The sequence below is a fragment of the Onychomys torridus genome, chromosome 4, assembly GCF_903995425.1.
Source record: "Onychomys torridus chromosome 4, mOncTor1.1, whole genome shotgun sequence".
NCBI lineage: Eukaryota > Metazoa > Chordata > Mammalia > Rodentia > Cricetidae > Onychomys > Onychomys torridus.
In genome coordinates, this window is record NC_050446.1 from 143,126,828 (window position 1) to 143,146,639 (window position 19,812).

At 44.7% G+C, this 19,812-nt stretch overlaps 1 protein-coding gene across 2 annotated transcripts in view; it reads left to right on the plus strand.

The window, feature by feature from the left end:
• Positions 1–17,349, plus strand: part of Psmf1 (proteasome inhibitor subunit 1) — a 29,579-nt gene extending 12,230 nt beyond the window's left edge. For both annotated transcript variants that reach the window (XM_036183471.1, XM_036183472.1), the window contains 4 exons: positions 1,380–1,565; positions 14,874–14,927; positions 15,984–16,142; positions 16,923–17,349. In XM_036183471.1, the coding sequence (XP_036039364.1) occupies positions 1,380–1,565; positions 14,874–14,927; positions 15,984–16,142; positions 16,923–16,974 (451 nt within the window). In that variant the 3' untranslated portion in view covers positions 16,975–17,349. The remainder of the gene's footprint in view (positions 1–1,379; positions 1,566–14,873; positions 14,928–15,983; positions 16,143–16,922) is intronic.
• The last annotated feature ends 2,463 nt before the right edge of the window (positions 17,350–19,812 follow it).

The window sequence follows — 19,812 nt, forward strand, 5'->3', positions numbered from 1 at the left end:
AATAAACCACCTTGCTTACTTAAAATTAATCTTACTTGGTAAAATTGGATGATTTTAATATAATTTGAGCTCAATTTTAATATTTTGCTGAGAGCTTTTGTTTTGAGTTGGTGAAGAAATGCTAGTATGTAATTGGTTAGTTTGTGCTTTTTCTAGTTTTAGTATCAGACTAGTACTGGCTTCCTGAAACAATTGGGGAGTGTTCCCACCTGTGTTTCTGAAAGTGACTGTAAAACTTCGTAACTAGACTTTACTGTATTTGTGTCTGGAGCTGTCTCTGGAGGAGGGTTATGTTTGGTACTTTCTGGTGCTGTGATGGAACACCATGACCAGGGCACCTTACAGAAGAGTTGATTTGGGCTTATGGTTCCAGAGGGGTAGGGGTCCATCATGGGGAGGAATCATGGCCGCAAGCAGCAGGCTGGAGCAGGATGTTGAAGGCTGACATCTTGAACCACAAGCAGGAATCAGAATAAACTGAGAATGATGCGTGGCTTTTGAGACTCACTCAAGCAACACACTTCCTCTTGCAGGGCCACACCTCCAAAATCTACCCAAACAGTGCCACCCACTGGAATTTGAATACCCAAGTATTCAAATGCCTGAGTCTATGGGAACATCTCATCCAATCACTACAGTATGGGTCCAGTTTTTTCTCTTGGATCCCTACATTATCCAGAAGTGTTTGAGTTCCACAAGTTCAAAGACTTCTATTTTCAATTCTAATGTGGTTCCATATGACCAGGGAACACACCCTGTAGGACTTCAGGTGTGGAGTTTGCTTTATGGACCAGGATGTGGTTCATTTGTAAAATGCCAATTTTTAAGGAGTCCTAGAGTCCTGCCCACTTGTTGCTGTTTCATCTGGCCGCCACAACCTCAGCTGTAGTTCATGTTGCTTATTCCTCACAGGCAAGGATACCTAGGAGGGCAACCTTCCCAGGATGTGGCTGAACTGAGCTCCAGAACCCTGCCTCCACCCCAGGACCAGGATCCTGGTTCATCTTCCCACTGAGCCTTTGCCTTCCATGACCCTTCCCATGACATGTGATGAACACATAATGAAGCTGAGGGAGGGGTGGCCTGGGGATAAGGAGCAGTCAGTCCAGGCCCTGTGCCCCTACCTTCACCTCTTTCTAATGGCGTGGTAAATGAGGAGGGGCAACTCAGATGCCTAAGAAAGTTAGGCCCAAATCTCGGAGACAGCGCCAGGCTGTTGCCCCCCTCACCCAGGTCCGCCGGACGGCCCGTTCCCACCATAGTAAGCAGGCCAAGCGCAAGGCCAAAAGTTCTCAGGGCCGCCACCCCTGCCACCAGAATACTGTACACAAGATTAGCAGCCAACTGCAGGAAGCTGACTCCTCGTCGTCTTCCTGTAGGACCTACAAGAATAGTGAGGAGCTTCGGTCTCGGATCAGATCTGGAATTATCACACCTATCCATGAGCAGTGGGAGAAGGCTCGTGCAACCAGTCCCCATCGAGAGTTGCCACCTGCCACCGCCAGAGAGGTGGACCCACTCCGGATTCCTTCACACTACCCTCACACTACCCGGCAGCCTCCTTGGTGAGTATGGAGCCCCTAGTGGCCAGCCCATGAGTCTCTGGTAGGATCCTACTGTCCATCCCATTCTTCTGCTTGACCCCTCCCTGGCCTCCAAGTGTCTTCAGCAGAAATGTTGAAAGTCTTGGTGTGTGGAGGTAGGAAACAGAAGCATGACTAGATCACTGCGTTCCGGTGCTGCTGCTAGTTTCTCTGGCTCTGCAGCTTCCTAAGCTGGCTGCCTTATTTCTAGAGACCACACAGCCCCTCCATCTGCAAGGGTCAGGGGCTGCTGCCCAGGTGAATCACAGTTACTCTGTGTGGGGCTGGGATTGAGACTTTTGGGGAGAATGCATAGGGACAGAAGTGCCACCCTGAAGGAGAGCAGCCCGGTGTCTTCTCCATTTCACTGCATCTTGTTGTAGACCTTCACCACTGACAGCTTCAGAAGATGGCCAAAATAGCTGCTATATGAAGGAGCCATGTCCAAGATCTTTGCAGATTCGTTTAGCAGCAATAGTCCTAGAGACTTCTACTCTGATGGAGGGGACAAAGACCAGGGGACTGTAGTCTCTATCTGAGACCGCATGTCCTAGTCTGGAGCCTACAGTATAGTTGTACGCTTTTGGTTAGTTGACATAGTTAGTCAATTAAAATCTTATAATTAATAATTGGCAAGTCAGTTTGGTGAACTCTTCTAAAATATTGGATCCTGTAGAGAAAATGGAGAACAACAAAAATTACTTGAAATGTCTAGGAACTGCTTATGCTGTTACCCACTTATTTCCTGGAAGGGGACTGGCAGGATGGCCTGCCTAAGGTCACCAGCCACTAATGAAGAGGCAGAGTAGAGGTTGGGGTCCAGGTGTCTTCACTCCCACCAAGTGCTCTGGCTGTGGTCTCAGTGAGTATGCTTGCAAGATTTAAGAGTAAGTGTGGGCAGTTTTTAGGTCCGAAGCAGTGGCACCCATCACTGGACAGCTTTGCCAGAGCTGGGAGCCTCTGCCCTTCACACGTGACACAGACCCATGCTTCACTCTCACTGTCCACACCTGCGGCTTACCTGCCTCACACCTAGAAACCACCACTCTGCCCTCACACGTGGGTTCATTTCCCTAAGTGTGGAGTGGCCTGTCTGCAGCTTGTCGGGGATATTGGATACATTCAGCTAAGAGCTGGAGAGGTCAGTCCATTGTAATGGAGAATGCCAGGTGGATTGGGGCTTTGCTCTTCTAAACTCTAAATTACTAAAAACTGTCTGATAAAGGGAAGGTTGTACATGTTGGGTTTTTAATTTTGTCTTATATCTAAGCCTAACCTTTTATTGTTGGTCTTCTCAATCTAACCCCTTATGTTGACTCCATCTGTCTGTAGGTAGGAAATTATCTGCCTCAGATCGTGTCCTTTGTCCTGAAAATAAATTTTTCCTGTGTTTATCCAGCATCACTAAAAGTAAATCTGCAGGATAAAGCCCTTATTTAGGTCATTCTAAATTTATTTTTGATCCTTATCAGTTTGTCTTTACATGTGATTTTTAACAGTTTGTGTTCTGCATCTTCTTACTGTTCTGTTTAGTAAAATGCTAAATATGTCTTTTTTCAGTATCTGATACTTTATTTTGCTGGTGTGCTGTGATTTGTCTGAATGCTTGGAGTATTTCAAGCATTTCAGGTTTTCATTGAGAGTAGCCATGAACACTCCCCATCTAATTCTGTATCTATATGTACAGAAACACACCATAATAAGAAATTAAATACATTTTTTAAAAAGAAGATAACTAGATTCTGTTCACTTCCTTCCCTCTCCTAGTATTTGGTCCCCCCCCCTTTTTTTTCCTTTCTCTGGTGCTAAAGATGGAACCCAAGGCCTCATACAAGTTAATAAATATGCCCTCTACCACTGGGCTGTATTCCAGCTAGATTCTTATTTCTGCTTCTGCATTCACAGATGTGGGTTTTGTTGAAGGGTCACACAGATTTTTGGAGTAAAGAGTGATAGACTATTACTGCTCTAGTTGGCAGCATGAACCTAAGAGAAAAGGGCCTAAAAATGAGGTGGACGAAAGTCTCATCCAATAGGCAACTTCATTCAGAGAATCAGACAGTTTGTACTCTGAGGGTCAGGAAGAGTCAGATGAGGAAGGTGTTCAATCACAAGGACAAGCCACATGTGGCAAAACATGTTTTTCTTAGCGGCACATGAACAACAACAGCTGAAGTCACTCATTACTATCCGCTACACCTGGGAGGAGCACATAAACACATTGCAAGAACAACTCCGTGTTCTGAAGAAACTGAGGCCACGTGACTCCATTCTTGGACTGCGTTCCACAATAGAGTAGTGACCTTTCAATACTTTTTGTGGTTATTCTTTACTATTATACTAAGCACTGATTGACAAGTAGTAATTTTTACAAGCTAGTTGTGGTGTGAAGACTCAGTTGCTGTGTGTCTGTTGCATCAAAATCTGCTCATCTGTCAAGCCCTTTGAATGGCTCTTTTCATCCATTACTAATATCAGAAAAGTACTTGGATTTTTACCATGCAAATGGTGAATACTTTTCCAATTTTCTAGTTTTTACTTAAAATTTTCATTTTCTAATTGGTAACATATATTGCCCATTGTTTTCTTTGAGATAATAGGTCTCTTGAAGAAAGTGTCAAATATATAATCAAGTCTGAATAGCCACAGTCTTTCTGTTATTCTTTCAAGTAAAAAGATGGTTTTATTAGAAGATGTCTATTCCATTTATAACTTATGGTACAAGTTCTTTCTAGAAGTGCCTTGGTACATGTGATCTTCCCAAGTGTATCTCACAGAATATAAAAAGACATGTACAAAGACAGACATTAGAAAATACCCTTGTGTGGTTAATATACCCAGTAAGACTCTACTGGAGAAAACTAACTTTTCCTTTGCAAGAGGATGTCAGTTGGAGATAATTTCTTCTTTAGGGATGGGAACCATGTCTGCTTCCCCCTTGCAGTGCTGGGTGGACCCTGTCAAACTTGAACGTGTGTGCAAGTCCTGGGGGTGTTGCCGCAGTCTATAAGTTCCTATGAACATCAGTCCTGTTGTGTCAAGAAGACACTGCTTCCTTGGTGTCACCCATCCCCTCTGGCTCCTAAAATCTTTCCTCTTCCACATAGCCTCCTGAACCCCAAAGGGAGATATGTGATGAAGATGCCCCAGTAAGGGCTAAGTGTTCAAAGTCTCTCCCTCTCGGCACATTGTTCAGTTGTGGGTCTCTGTGTTAGTTCCCATCTACTCCAAGAGGAAGCTTCTAGGATGATGGCCGAGCAAGGCGCTGATTTACAGGTCCTCACATCCTCAGGAGTCTTTTTATTGCCGTGTTCCTCTAGCAAAAGAATCATTTTATTTGGTTTTATCCTGGGCCCATGGCCTATCCAGTCTCAGGTTCTTGGCCACCCGAGCAGTGCCAGGCCTGGGGTCCATCTTGTGGAGCAGGCTTTAAGTCCAATCAGAAGATGACTGGCCACTCCCACAGTGTTGTACCACTATTGCATCAGTGGAGCAATGAATTAATTTTGTTCTTTAATTAAAACCAGAGAATCTTGAATCCTGTGGATTTTTTTTTTTAATTCAGGGATAGCAAATTTAGCTCAGTAATATTCTTATAGCTACCATTGTCTTGTTCTATATGTTTCAGACAGCGTATTCAGTGTGTTCAACCTCTCAGGTCTGTCATTTAACAGATAAGGAAGCAAGTTTGTGTGTAATACACAACTTCTTATGTTACAATAATAATAGAATATTGAACACTGTTTATTGAACTCTTTACTATATAACAGGTATTATGCTCTAGTAAACACTATCTTTTAATCTCTATGGCAGCCCTCAAAAAATAGATACTCTTGTCTGTACTTTGTCGAAGAAAAGCCTGGGCCTTGGAGATTTCATGACTTGCCCTGGGTCATACAACTGTTAAATGATGAAACTACAGTTTGAACTTGAGAGTCACTCAAAAGCCTTTGCTTTTTTCTTACCCTTATGTTACTCTCTGTGCCCATCATATGTCAGGCACTGTACTAGGGCTCTGGCAATGTTGGATGAGATATTCCCCAATCTTTAATCAGCTTCCTGTTGATGACTGATTGCACCTTGAAAACAGTGACAGAAGTAAACCTGAGGTGTGCTGAAGCAAAAAGGACAGTGTTGACTTGAAGGACTAAGGAGAGCAGGGCAGAAGGCAAAGCTTCATAAGGTGGCAGCACTTAAACCTTCATTTAGAAGTGTACGGAACCGAAGAGGTGACTCAGTAGTTCAGAGCGCTTGTTGCTTTGCACAGGACCTGGATTCAATTCCCGGCCCCCACATGGTGGCTCACAGCCATCCATAACTTTAGTTCCAGGGGATCCAATGTCCTCTTCTGACTTTCATGCGCACACACAAAAGCAAAACGTTCATACACATACAATTAAATAAATCTATGTATTTTTTTTAAAAAGACCAGTACAAACTTGATGCGATTAAAAGTGATTTGTTTTTATGGTCAAGGAAACAATAGAACCTCTGAGACTGAAATCCTCTTGGGTGGGAGCAAACTCTACTGGTGCTAGCTCGTAAAGGAAGAAGAGGTACATGGGACACACATAACAATGAGCAGATGGTATGTGCCTCAGAGCTAGATTTGACCTTGAGATCATGGGAGCCATCTAAAGGTTTTAGAAGTAGTCTAGTTATAAGCCCTTTACTATTTATTGGTTTTGTTTCACCCCTCAAGGAATCTCAGTGAGAATCTGACCATTTTGATGCTACTAATATGGTTAATATTTATTGAGCCCTTACTGTGTCCTGAGTAATCATACTAAATGTAAACATTATATCAGACATAATCTCCTAAATTGCCAAATAAGAGGAGGTAGGCACTGTTGTTTCCTGTATAGAAAAGTGAGGCACAAAAGGTTACCCAGAGTTAACACAGCTCCTGTGCTTTGGGTCATGATTCAGGCCTTTTGGGTTTCCTCTTTTTGACATGCGTATAGCATTTTAGAAGTGATGTTCATGGCTTGGATTGTTCCAAGAACAAAGAGAAAGTCCACATGGCTGCAGTACAGTACAAAGGTCAAAAGATGGAAGATGATACCATAGTTTAGCACAGATCACTGGGTGTGGAGTTCTAGGCCAAGATTAGAGGCAGCAGGAAGCCACTAGGTTAAATTAAGGAGGGAGGGACTTCATATTGTCCCCTGGCTCCTTTATATAGTATTATCGATTCTATAATATTGAAGGATGAGAGTAGAAAAAAGGCTAGTGTTGCATGAACTTTTCCTGAGGAGATGTGAGCAAATATCTGTTCAACCCAGGTGGAACACCTATGACAGTCTAAAGAAACAATTCCACCCAAAACCCGCTTGTTCCTTATAGGAGCAAGCCTGGGCAGTGGACAGCCACTACACTGAAGAAAACATCAGCCTGTCTCCTAGCTCAGCAACTGTTAACTAGGAGGAACCCTGTGTTCATGCTTTCTTCCTGTGTGATGCCTCTTGAGCAGTGGTTCTCAACACATGGGTTGTGACCCTTTTTTTGGGGGGGGGGTCAAACAACCCTTTCTCAGGGGTCACATATCAGATACCCTGCATATCAGATAAATCTATATTACAGTTTACAACAGTAGAAAAAGTACATTGCTACTTCTAGCAATGAAATAATGTTATGGTTGGGGGTCACCACAGTGAGAGGAACTGTGATCAAGGGTCGCAGCATTAGGAAGGTTGAGAACCACTGCACTTGAGCCTTCCATCTCCTCTGTGAAGGAATGTTGGTGAGCACAAGCGTGTGGGAGTCCTGTGAGTAGCAGTAGCTTCTGAGAGTTCAAGTGGACCACATGCCTGTCATGCCAAAGGACAGCAAAGAGCCTGACACAGGCGTCTCAGCAGGAGATCCGGGTGGGAGGTGAGAGTTGGTGGTAAAGCAGAGAGCTGAGATAGCACCTTTGGAGGCGTACCTGACCGGGAATAGAAACCAAGGATGATGCCAAGGATGATACAAGTTTGTTTCTGGTTTAATGGTTTCTTTTCTGGACTACTATGGTGGTTCGAATGGAAAGGTTCCCAGTTGGTGGGACTGTTTGGGAAGGATTAGGAGGTGTGGCCCTGTTGGAGGAGGTGTGTCACTCGGGGCAGGCTGTGAGGTTTCAAAAGACTCACACCATTCCCGATGCTCTTTCTCTTTCTGTTGTGGTTATGGATCAAGATGTAGGGCTCTCAGCTGTTCTATTGCTCCACCACCATAGACTCTAACCCTCCAAAATCGGAAGGCAAATAAAATGCTTTCTTTTATAGGCTGCCTTGGTCATGGTGTCTCCTCACAGCAATAGAACACTAACTGAGAAAGCAACCATAGCTAATGTAGACTCAGGAGACACATTCCGTGTACCCTGGAGCCCACCTCTAAATATTATTATCCTACATTACAGAAGACTCAGTCTGGTTTAAGGATTTTGATACACCCAAATAGAATAATATTGATTCATCTTCCCACTATACCCCAGTATCATTCCCCTGTCCTTGCCAATGCTGGAGTTGGTCTCAGGTTTTGGGTGGTAGTTCCTTTTGTTTATTTGTTTAATTCCTTAGGAATTAATATTGTCCCTCATGACACCTGTAAGCCCAGTCAGGCAAACACACTGCAGTACATATAGACAAGTTTTATATTGCTGTATAACAAGTTGTTTAAAATGATACCTATTTATGTCACTGTTCTATAGATCAGAAATATGGATACACTCAGCCAGACTCTGCTCCGGGTATGAGAAGCTCAAAGCCAAAGTCTCAGCAGGGATTTAGTCCTTTCTGGAGGCCCTAGGAAACAGTGTGCCTCCAGTGGTTTGAAGCGGAGGGCCCTGCTTCTCATCCTTACCTCACCTCTGCATTTCTTCCTTTGCCCTCCACCATTAGAGCAGCTGCCATGTATCAGGTCCTTGTGCTTCCGGTCTCCCCCTTTGCCTACCTTCTCTGCCACCAGCCGCTGAGGTTAGGTTATAGGTCACTCAGATCATCTCTTCTTTTGAGAGCAGCTGTGCTGTGTGTCAAAGCAGCCCCAGGAGTACTTGTTCATTGAAGTCACAGGTCTGGGGTAGAGGGTGTAGAGTTCTGATAGGGCCCAGATTGTACCTACTGCAGTCTGTCTGTGGCTTCCTAAGTAAAAAATGCACTTCCTTCCCTCAAGGTCCAAGAGGCTTGTACCATTTGAATTTTATTATGTTAAAAGACCCAATCTCACCCTCCAGCTCCAGTGCCATGGAGGCTCCTGAGTGCAGCGTCTTTCTCTCTGCTGATCAGAACAAGTCCTGTGCTCCCAATGCTTCCATTATGCAATGGGCAGGCAGAGGGGGCAGTCAGCAACTTCTCGTAGAAGAAAACGTGTGGAATTTAAAGCTCACTCAGACTGGGGAGCAGATTGGAGAATGGCAGGATTTGAAGTACCACCAAATTTTCAGGCAGTGAATTAATTCACCACTGTCTGCCTGATGTACAGTCTGAAATCAAGGAAGTTGATTGGCCTGGACGGGGTGCTCCAGGTCAGCCCTGTACTTCTAGCTTTTTCTCCATCCATTTATACCCTAGACTTCTGTCTGTAGACACCAACAACTAAGAAAAAAGACCTTCTTTCTAGTGGAAAGACTCGGTGTCTCCAGTGGCCTGGAATCCCAGCACTCGGGAAGCTGAGACAGGATTCCAAATTCAGCTCCAACATGGGCTACATGTTGACTGTCTCAGAGTGCTACCACCCACCACCAAAGATTATGAGACAAACCAGTGTGGTTTTTCCTCCCTTTGCCTTAGTGCCACTTGATATGGCCATTGGCACAGTTACAGAGCACTGTAACTAAAACCCAGTTTTCTAGCAAAGGACAAAAACAGGGGATCCCCCCACATGGAAATAGAACGTGCCAAAAAAGACCACAGAGAGACAAGAACTCAGGAAGGCTCCCATAAGCAGTAGATGGCTTCTGGCCTCACGTGCAGACTACACAAATATACTCGAGTTTAAAGAGTAGTTCTAGCATTTCAAGAGCAGAACTTCAGGAGAGCCTACCATCCAGCTAGACAGGCTGCTGGACACCACACATGTAGTACAGAGCTTAGTGGTATTGCAAAGGCTTTAGGAACAAAATGGACATGGTTTGTTGGGTTTGTTTTTGAGGTAGTGTCTCCCTATACAACCGAGGCTGGCCTCAGAACCTTAGGATTCTTCTGCCTCTGCTCCCTGAGTTGGGATTATAGGAGTGTACCACCATACCCAGCTCAGCACCAGTATTGGAACCAGAATTTAGAGCCCTGACCCAACTGCATTGGTTGCCCATTAAAATGCAGATAATAAGATTTCTCCCATGTAACACACATCTTAAACGGTCTTACTGAAAAACTCGGGAGCCAGGTATTGGGGTGAATTCTGAAAGATTAGAGAAGCAGAACAAACCACAGCCACCTCACCTCAATAACTTCTTAGCTGATCCTGTTTCCTCAAACTGGAAGCCCCTGAGTCCTCATCTGAATGGATCTCAGCTGAACTGCTGCTAAAAGCTTAAAAGCCTCTGGTTCCTGGTCCTCATGCCTTATATACTTTTCTGTTTCCTGCCATCACTTCCTGGGATTAAAGGTGTGTGTCTTCCCAAGCAAGACATGAGATCTCAAGTGCTGGGATTAAAAGTGTATGTCACCTAGCCTGGCTGTTTCCAGTGTGGCCTTGAACTCACAGAAATCCAGATGGACCTCTGCCTCTGGAATGCTAGGATTAAAGGCATGTTCTACCACTGCCTAATCTCTATGTTTAATATAGTGGCTGTTCTGTTTTCTGACCCCCAGATAAGTTTATTGGGGTACATAATATATCAACCATACCCACAAATCTTATAACAAAATACTCAAAAGTCCAAAGTTGCTGCACCTAAAAGAACCAAAATAAACCTTAGCTCCCAGAAAGATAGTCAACATGTCAGTACTAAGAGGTAGTACAGGTATTAGAATTATCTGGCAAAGACTTTGAAACAGCCCTTGTAAAAATGGTATGGGAAGTTAGGGAAGCCATTTTGAATGGGATGATAGAAGTCTTAGCAAATAAACAGAAAATATGAAGAGGGACCAAATGTAAATTTTAGAACTGAAAATTTTAATGACATTTACTAACAAAGCCTACCTCACTGGATGGATTAGTAGTAGAATTAATTTGATTAAAGAGTTTGTTAACTTATAGTCAAAGGTAATTACCCACCTGAACAACAGAGGGAAAAGATTTTTTTCTTTTATATGTGCGAGCATTTTGGCTGTGTGTGTGGGTGTGCACCACATGAATGCAGTGCCGCAGAAGCTAGAAGAGGTCATTAGATCCCCTGGAACTGGGGTCTCACAGCAGACAGTTGTGAGCTGTCACATGGGTACTGGATACTGAACCCAAGTCCTCAGCAAGAGCAGCAAGGGCACTTAATCACTGAGCCTTCTCTCCAACCCCAAAGAAAAGATTTAAAAAGAAAGTTTTAGGAACTTATGGAATAATTATAGACCTAATAATATGGCTGTGGGGATCTTGGGAGGAGATAAAGACTGCAGTAAGTAGGTATCTGGATAAAATGGCGGCTAGAAGATTGCTTGATTTGGCAAAAGATCTAGAAAGCTTGGCAAATCTAAACAATGTAAACCCAAAAAAGTCAGTGCTTGGACATAAAAACTGCTAAAATTTAAATACAAAGGAAAACATCTGTAAGCAACTAAAGAAAATGAATTGCTTATGCAGAAATAAGAATGTCAGTGAGTGTTTCTCATCAGAAATCGTGGAGACCAGAAAATTAAATCAGTATTTTTAGTCTGGAGAAAGAATTGTCAATCAGTAAGTCGAACAAAAGGCTGTGTAAAAAGCCTCACAGATAGAATGAATCAACAAGAGAACAGAATGCCAGGGTTTGAGTATAAGGTAGAGCAGCGGTTCTCAACCTTCTAATGCTGCAGCTGTTTACTACAGTTCCTCATGTGAGGTGACCCCCCCCACTATAAAATTATTTTTGTTGTTACTTTGTAACTAATTTTGCTACTGTTATGAATTGTATTGTAAATATCTGTTTTCCAGTGGTCTTGGGCAGCCCTTGTAAAAGGATCATTCAACATCCCCACCCAACTCAGAGGGGTCATGACCCACAGATTGAGAACCACTGGAGTAGAAAAAATTTAGAACATTCAGACAATGAGAAACTATGAAAAAAAAAATCTTTGAATCATGGCTATAGAAGAAGGAGAAGAAATTCTGATAAAAGCATAAAAGACACTTCGAATAATAAAATCATAGAAAATTTCCCAGATCTAGAGAGGGGGAAAATGCCCATGTATGTTTTTCATGCCAGGCACTTAGAACATAAGGTCAGGAAAGAACCTCCCTATGCCATGTTATAGTTGAAACACTAAATAGAACAAAGTATATTAGAAGTGGCAAGAGAGAAGAAACACTGAGTCACAGAAAGGCAAACCCATCAGAATAACATCAGATGTCTCGACAGAAACTTTAAAAAGCCAGGAGGGCTTGGAATAATGTATTTTAGGCTCTGAAAAACAAAACCTTCCAACTCAGACTACTATACCCAGAAAAACTGTGACAATTTAAGGAGGAAGAAAAACTTTCCACAATTAACAACAAGCTGAAGGAACTCATGACTACTGGCCCAGCTCTATAGATTCTATTTGGAGGAATCCTTCATACTGAAGAGGGGGAAAAATGCATCCAAGATGCTGTCAGTTGTCTGGTGGGCAACAAGAATATGAGATTTTTAAAACCATTACACATTAATAATCTTTTTATCTACAGTTCTGAAATTGAAAGACCTCTGGAAACCAAATGTATCTTTTAAAATTTTTATTACATTTAGTGTGGTGGTGGTGGTAGTGGTGGTGGTGGTGTGTGTGTGTGTGTGTGTGTGTGTGTGTGTACACACACACACACACACACACACACACACACACACACGCACGCACACAAAGAACATCTTACAGAGTTAGTTCTTTCCTTCTACTGTGTAGGACCAGGGAGTCAAACTCAGGCCACCAGGCTTAGCAGTGATGCCTTATCCTACCAAGCTACCTCAACAGCCTGTAAAGCTTGGTGCCTAACCCGAAGAAGCATGAACACTTTTGTGTCTTCACCTATCCTACTTAAGGGTCAATATTCATTTTTGCAGAAATAATAGGATACTAGTTACAAAATCCTCTTAAATGTGTTAAACACACCTCTTGCTGTATCCATTGAGCCTTTCCAAAATAGAATGAAAAAAATCTGAATTCCAGCACATCTAGCCCAAGATATAAACCTGAGTATATTTTTTGATTCATCAATTTTGAAAATAAGGGATGCATCACCTATTCAAAATTAAAATTTAAAATGAATCTTTTAAAGACTAAAGAACTAAGTTTAGCAAACACCTGACAGAGCAGGTTCTTTTTTTTTTTTTTTTTTTTTTTTTTTGGTTTTTCGAGACAGGGTTTCTCTGTGTAGCTTTGCGCCTTTCCTGGATCTGGCTCTGTAGACCAGGCTGGCCTTGAACTCACAAAGATCCGCCTGCCTCTGCCTCCCAAGTGCTGGGATTAAAGGCGTGCGCCACCACTGTCCAGCCAGAGCAGGTTCTTGATAAGTGGCGGTCACTGTTATCTAAGCCTTTCCTAGCAGCAAGTCCCTTATTCTCCTCAAGTGTGGTTACCATCATTGTGCCTTCTTGGGGGTTACTGTCAAACTTAGTGTCTTAAAAGTCGGGCATGCAGAGACATGTGACAGGTCCCTGCTAGCCTGGTATAAAATCTCTTACTCCCAAGTCCAGAACACACAACCCTGACAGTCCTGAGTCTCCCCAACTTGTCCAGCCACCTTAACTGTTTAGAAGGGAGTCATCTGCATTTCTGTGCCCGAGAGTTCAGGACCATGCACAGAGTGTTCTTTTTTTCTTTTTCTTTTATTATTATTTTTTTTTAATCTCTGGAGTACATTACGACTGAACCTCAGCCATAGGAGCAGTGAGCAGCATGATGGTCCCTGTGCTGTGTATTTTAAATGGATTCCCAAGTCATGCAGAATGGGTTCTTGGAATGTGTTTGCCTTTTAGCAAGGCTGTGAAATACCTACAGGACAGCCATGAAAGCCTGAGTACATAAGTTACTGGGGTGGGCCTTGCAGCTCTCCTCTTTCATTCTGTTTATTTTCTTCTTCCCACACTGGTCCAGAAGAAAAATGGAAATGCTGGTTACTTAGGAACCTTTATTTATGCTCTTTACTCATTCTCAGTTTTGCTCCAGAGCTTTCTCAGTGAAGGAAGAATTTGATCCTTTGAAGGGAAAGGAGAAAATATTAGAGATTGCAGAGGTTTATGGCCAGTGGCCATCCAGCAAGCTGCAGTTCAAAGATTCACAGTAGACAGTGGTGCTATAAGTAAGCAAGAGCCGTGATGAGCAGGTCAGGCTCTCATGACTCTATCTCACCTCACCTGAGAAGCTTTTACATTTTAGCTGTCGGGTTTTGGTTTTGAAGTAATATTTCATGTATCGAAAATTCTTGAATCTTATGTAAAAATATAAGAACTTTGACAAAGTGTGAACGAAATAGAATGTATCTGGGGTTATTTAATAGTTTGTCTTTATTTAGACTCAGCCCTTCATTATTTTAACTTTTTAAAGATTAATTTATTTTTATGTGTTTGTGCCTGTGTAAATTTATGTGTAGTTCATGCATGCAAGTGGCCGTAGAGCCAAAAGAGGGTGTCAAATCCCCTGGAACTGGAGTTACAGGTGGTTGTGATAAGGGTGCTGGGAGCTAAACATAGGTCTTCTGTAAGACCAGTGTGTTCTCCTGACCGCTGAGCCATCTCTGCTGCCTCAGTTTCAACTTTTGATTCTTTTATTTATTTTATGTATGATGGGTGTTTGGGCTGCGTGTTTGTATGCCATGTGTATGCCTTGTGCCTGTGGAGACCAGACAAGGGCATTGCATCTCCTGAAACTGGAGTTACAGATGGTTGTGAGCCATCGTGTGGTGCTAGGAATTGAACCCAGGTCCTCTGAAAAAGTAGCCAGTGCTCTTAACCACTGAGCCATCTTCACCAGCCCTCCCATGCACAGTTTTAACTTTTGTTCAGCTCTTTTCCACGTGATTTCCAGCTCAATTGAATTAGTGTGAATCTCTGCTAAGGACCACTTTAAAGCATTCCTTATGTTGTGATCGATGAAAGTTTCTGCCCTGTCTGGTGTTCCCTGTGCACCCACTGGCATCAGCTTTAGGCCCCTGGGGGTCTAGGTGTTTGGCTGCTCTGGGAGTTGTGGTAATTGTCCTTGTTTGTTTCAGGCGTGATCCCCTGAGCCCGTTTGCTGTCGGGGGAGAAGACCTAGACCCCTTTGGGTGAGTATTTCTGGGGAGGTGGCAGCGTGTAACTTGCTCAGTGGCTTGCAGCCTGAGTCATCTAACTTTAGAGTTTTCATCAGCCTCCCTTTGGAGTGAAGGAGGTAGATGCTGAATGGCTGAGGAATCATTGCTACTGTCAGTGCTCTGCCATACCTAGAGCAGCAGAGAGACTTGGAGGATTGCTTCCCTCCCTCTGCATAGCAGGCTCGCAGCCCTTTCTTGGCTAAGAGTCATGAGGGTTTATTGGATGCAGAGAGGAGCTCACAGTGGGCCACAGGCTGTAGAGCTGCAGCTCCGGGCTGCTGCTGGTTACCTCACCCCACAGAGGGAGTCTCTAAGCCCCACTGTATCCTCTGATTCTCATCCTGCATCCAGCAGATTCATTCTGCAGCCTCAGCTGTGCTCTGCTCTCTGAGTGAGTCAGAGGTGGTTTAACTCCTGCTGAGGAGTGACCCCACTTTCATCTCATTTTTAGATAGTAGGACTCACTCAACTCTGAAGAGCTGCTCAAACAGTGACCTCAGCATGTGAAGAACATTAGCCTGTTCATCCCAGTTGGAGTTCATGAAGTCAGGTCCATGGAACTCAGTGAGGGACAGAGAATGTCAGGAGCAAGGCTTGGGCAACCCACAGGCTGTCAGCAACTGTACTGAGGCCCTCGAGGAAATAGCAAAACCACATCATGGGTGGTCATGATGTTATTACTCCTAGATTTAGAGTAATACTCTGCAGAGTCTGACAGTTCTGTATTGACCCTGGCCAAATCTAGCTCCAGTTCTTGACCAGTTGACCCCATTGGTTGTAAGACATGGCAGAGATCTCAACTCTGTGGGCTCAGGAAATCCTGCAGAACTTCCTATTCTGCTACAGGCCCTTTCGGCATCTGCAGTACACACTTTGTGTTCTTGTTCACTTCTTGCTTGCTCTCGTGTCTGCTTGGACCATCTACACTAGTCATCCCGGTCAATTTTAGTTCACTCTATGCTTGTCTCCCTTCTTCAAGGGCAGTAAGTCCTTGTCACAGCTGCTTACCCAGCTTTCTTCCTGTCTCAGGTGTCAGAGAGGTGGCATGATTGTGGATCCCCTGAGATCTGGCTTCCCAAGAGCACTTATTGACCCATCCTCGGGCCTCCCAAACCGGCTTCCCCCTGGTGCTGTGCCCCCAGGAGCTCGCTTTGACCCCTTTGGACCCATTGGGACCAGCCCATCTGGGTAGGTATTCATTCAGGTATGCTGAAAGGTGGGATTTGATGGCAGCTCAGCTTGGCTTAGTTCAGCATTGCAGCCCAGGTATCTGACTCTGGGCACAGTTACCACTGCTGCCTCCCTAGAGCATTCCAGGAGTTCTCTCTTCACCTCCTTCCCTTGGTGTCTTAGAGTTAACATTGCTGTGATAAAACTGAACAAAAGCAACTTGGGATATGAAGGGTTATTCCACATCAGTGTTCATCATCGAAGGGAGTCAGGACAGGAACTCAGAGCAGGAACCTGGAGGCAGGAGCTGATGTAGAGGCCATGGAGAGGTGCTTCTTAGTGACTTTCTCAGCCTGCTTTCTTATAGTAACCAAGACCACTATCCCAGGGATGGTCCTGCTCACAATGAGCTAGTCTCTCCCATCAATCACTGTGCAGAAAATGCTGTACAGGCTTGCCTACATTCCAATTTGTGGAGGCATTTTCTCTCAATCAAGGTTCCTGCCTCTCAGATGACTATAGCTTGTATCAAGTTGACCTAAAACTAGCCAGCACACTTGGTGACCTCCCAGGGAGGATTCAGAGGAAGAGATGCTTGTGCCCATAGTCCTTTTACAGATGAGAAGGGCAAGGCCTGGAGAATGAATGGGTATTTGAGCCAAAGTAAGATTTAGACCCAGGCCACAGAGTTCGTGATTCAACTCCACATCACTCTGTGGGCCTCCTCTCTACAGGGCATGTTTCCTGTGTACTCAGCCCCCTATCCCTCCAACTCACTAGACCCTCTTTCCATTGCAGACCTAATCCAGACCATCTCCCCCCACCGGGCTACGATGACATGTACCTGTGAAGGCTTCAAGAATGTAACATCTCAGCCTCCCTTCCACTCTCCTGGAGCTGCCACCACTAGCCCCATCAGTGTCTGTGTTCTTGTGGACTCAGGGCAGAGGACTCTGCCCATGTGTTTGCAGGCCCGCTGGGGTTGCATCCCCAGCCCTTGTCAGAGCCAAGGCGCCTGCTGCAGTACTCCATCCAGCTGCATATAGGTCCCAAGGAGAAATCAGTGTGTCTCTATCATCACCAGCTCCTCCCCACTTCCAAGGGAGACTCCGGCAACATAAGCCCTACACCCGATGCAGTCCCGGTCACAGCGCTATAAGAACAGAACGCATTTTGGATGTTATTATAAGAACCAAATGTCAATACAGAATTCATGTTGCCGGTCTTCCACTGTCCTTTTTATGTTGATGCACAAGTTGGAGCCTTCATAGGGCTCTAAACAACTCCTAGAAGGGCCCGTTCTTCTCCAGCACCCCCTTCCGTAAGCTGTTCTTGTTCCTGACATCACTAAGATGAGCCCCACTCAGGCTTTGTGCATAGAAGTATGACCGGAACCCCATGAACCACAAGGATGGTTTCACCAAGGCAGGCACTGGAGATAAACTGCCATCTCCTTCCAAGGGCATCCTCTTAAGTTGCTCCTGTCTGTGCAGCCCTGGGCTGTCTCCCTGGGCACCCTTGGCCAGTAAGTAGAGGAATAAACAGAACGGATCTGTAGGCTCATCTCATTCCTCCCCATAGTGACCCTAAAGAAGTCCTTTCTCCTAGAGGCTCATGGCTGCCTGTGAAATCAGGCTCCTTCACTGATGCTTTGTAATGCATCTGTGTGTGAATGGGAATGACTCTAAGGACTGGAGAAGTGGAAAGAAGCAAAGTCTACAGCTGTGCAGTTTGTCCTCTTGTGGCCATCGAGAGCATAGGAACATGAGTCCAGTCAGGTGTGGTATTAAACTTCAGGAGGGAGTGGGAGCCCCAGTCTCTGGAAGCCTGTGTCCACCCCCCACCCCTGATCTGTAGACTATCTGGATCCCTGGAAGCCCCAGCTGACTGGCATTGGCAGTGCTCAGCCCTGTGCTGTAGTGATGGAGTAGAGTGCACTAGAGGACCAGGCCAGGAGACAGCAAATCTAGGCAATAAGTACTTCATTCCACAACCATTTCAACCATGTGGCTTTCACATCTCAGCTCCTTGGCATTCCTTCCCCCAGATTAGGACTTACCATTTTTACCTATAAGCAGCAGCAAGTGACTGTAGCTTTTCTGGAGTTCATTCTAAGAGGGTGTCCTGTGTGCCCAGCCCAAGAATGGATAGGTAAACTGAACTGACGGGACCAGGGCCAGTCGCAGGTGGAGGCTGGGCCTCGGGGCCAAGCTAGCATGAGCAGGCTCCCTAGCTGTTATAGAGGGTCACACAGGTCAGGCACTGACCACCTTGAAGCTCTAGAACATCCTGTGGTCTGTGCGGGCCACAGACGAGGCAAAGTTCAGACAAGCACTCATTGTACATCACCTTTATCCTTGGGGCTGGCAGGTGGAATGTTTGTTTTGGAATTGGATCATACCTGCAAAAGAGCTTAGGGCACGCTGCTCATTAAAGCTTCCCTTTTTATACAAGGAAGCATTTAAAGGAACAGCTGGTGGCAGTTCTTGAGATAGGTTGGGGAAGGTGGATAACTCAGGCCCTGATTTGAGAAAAGGTAAAAATGGAAACATTTCCCAGTTGGGCTCTTTAATAACAAAGGGAAAGCAGATCGTCATGTGCATTAGTTCTACTTTCTGCAAACTAAAGTTGGAGTGGTTTTGTAGAAAGGGCCGTTTTTGTTGTTTATACCTGGGATTTTCCTTACGTAATGCCCTTGAGAAACACAGTATCGGGGATGTGGGTAGCCTTGAATGGGGCCTCCAGGAACTTGTGGTCAAGCTGGTGGTGCTTGTCTGGGTCTCTGTCATTTCTCTCCTTCCATCTGTGGGGAGCCAACAGAAACGGAGTATTTCAGGCATATATCCTGTAGAACTCCCAAGTCAGAGCCTTCACAGTAAACAAAGAGCACTTTGTAATCGTTTTCTTACTAACAACTTTATTAAGAGGATTTACATGCCCAGGAATTCCACCCTTTTAAAGTACACAACTCAGTGGGTTGTAGGGTATCCACGGTGCTGTGTGTGCATCCACCCCCAGATCAACTCTCCAAACAAACGAAACCATCCCCGTTGGCAGTCACTCATTTCCCTCCCCCAGCCCAGGCATCCCCATCAGTTGGCTACAGATTTGCCTTTCTGGACAGTTCTCAGAAATGAAATCACTCAGTATATGGCCTCTGTGTCCAGCATCTTCCATGCCTTGTTCTCACTGTCCCTGTGAATGCAGCAGCAGCAGCACTTTATCCTGTGGCTGGATAATCATGGTATGGCGGCTTCACATTTTGCTCATTTATCAGCTGATGGATACTTGGCTTGTTTCTCCCTTTTGCTTGTTATGTTGAATGCTGTTAACATTCATGTTCAAGTTCTTCTGTGTGGGCAGATGTTTTCAAGACATTGACTATATCTGGGATGGATTTGCAGGGTCCCATGATAGCACTTTAACTTTTTGAGGAACTGCCAGTGTTTCCCAAAACAGCCACACTCTTCATACTACCAGTGGTGCTCCATTTTCTCCACATCCACTAAACTAGTCTGAGGCCAGACTAGTGGTGTCAAGTCACAGCTTGTTTGTATTGTTGTCTTCTGTTTTATATTTTTTAATGGAAAATTTGAGCAAGACCATTCAGGGCAGAGACCAGAGTAGCTTGCCTTTGAGGAGGAGGACTTGGTGGCTTTGATAATGGCCACTGTGGAGTGGCCATGAC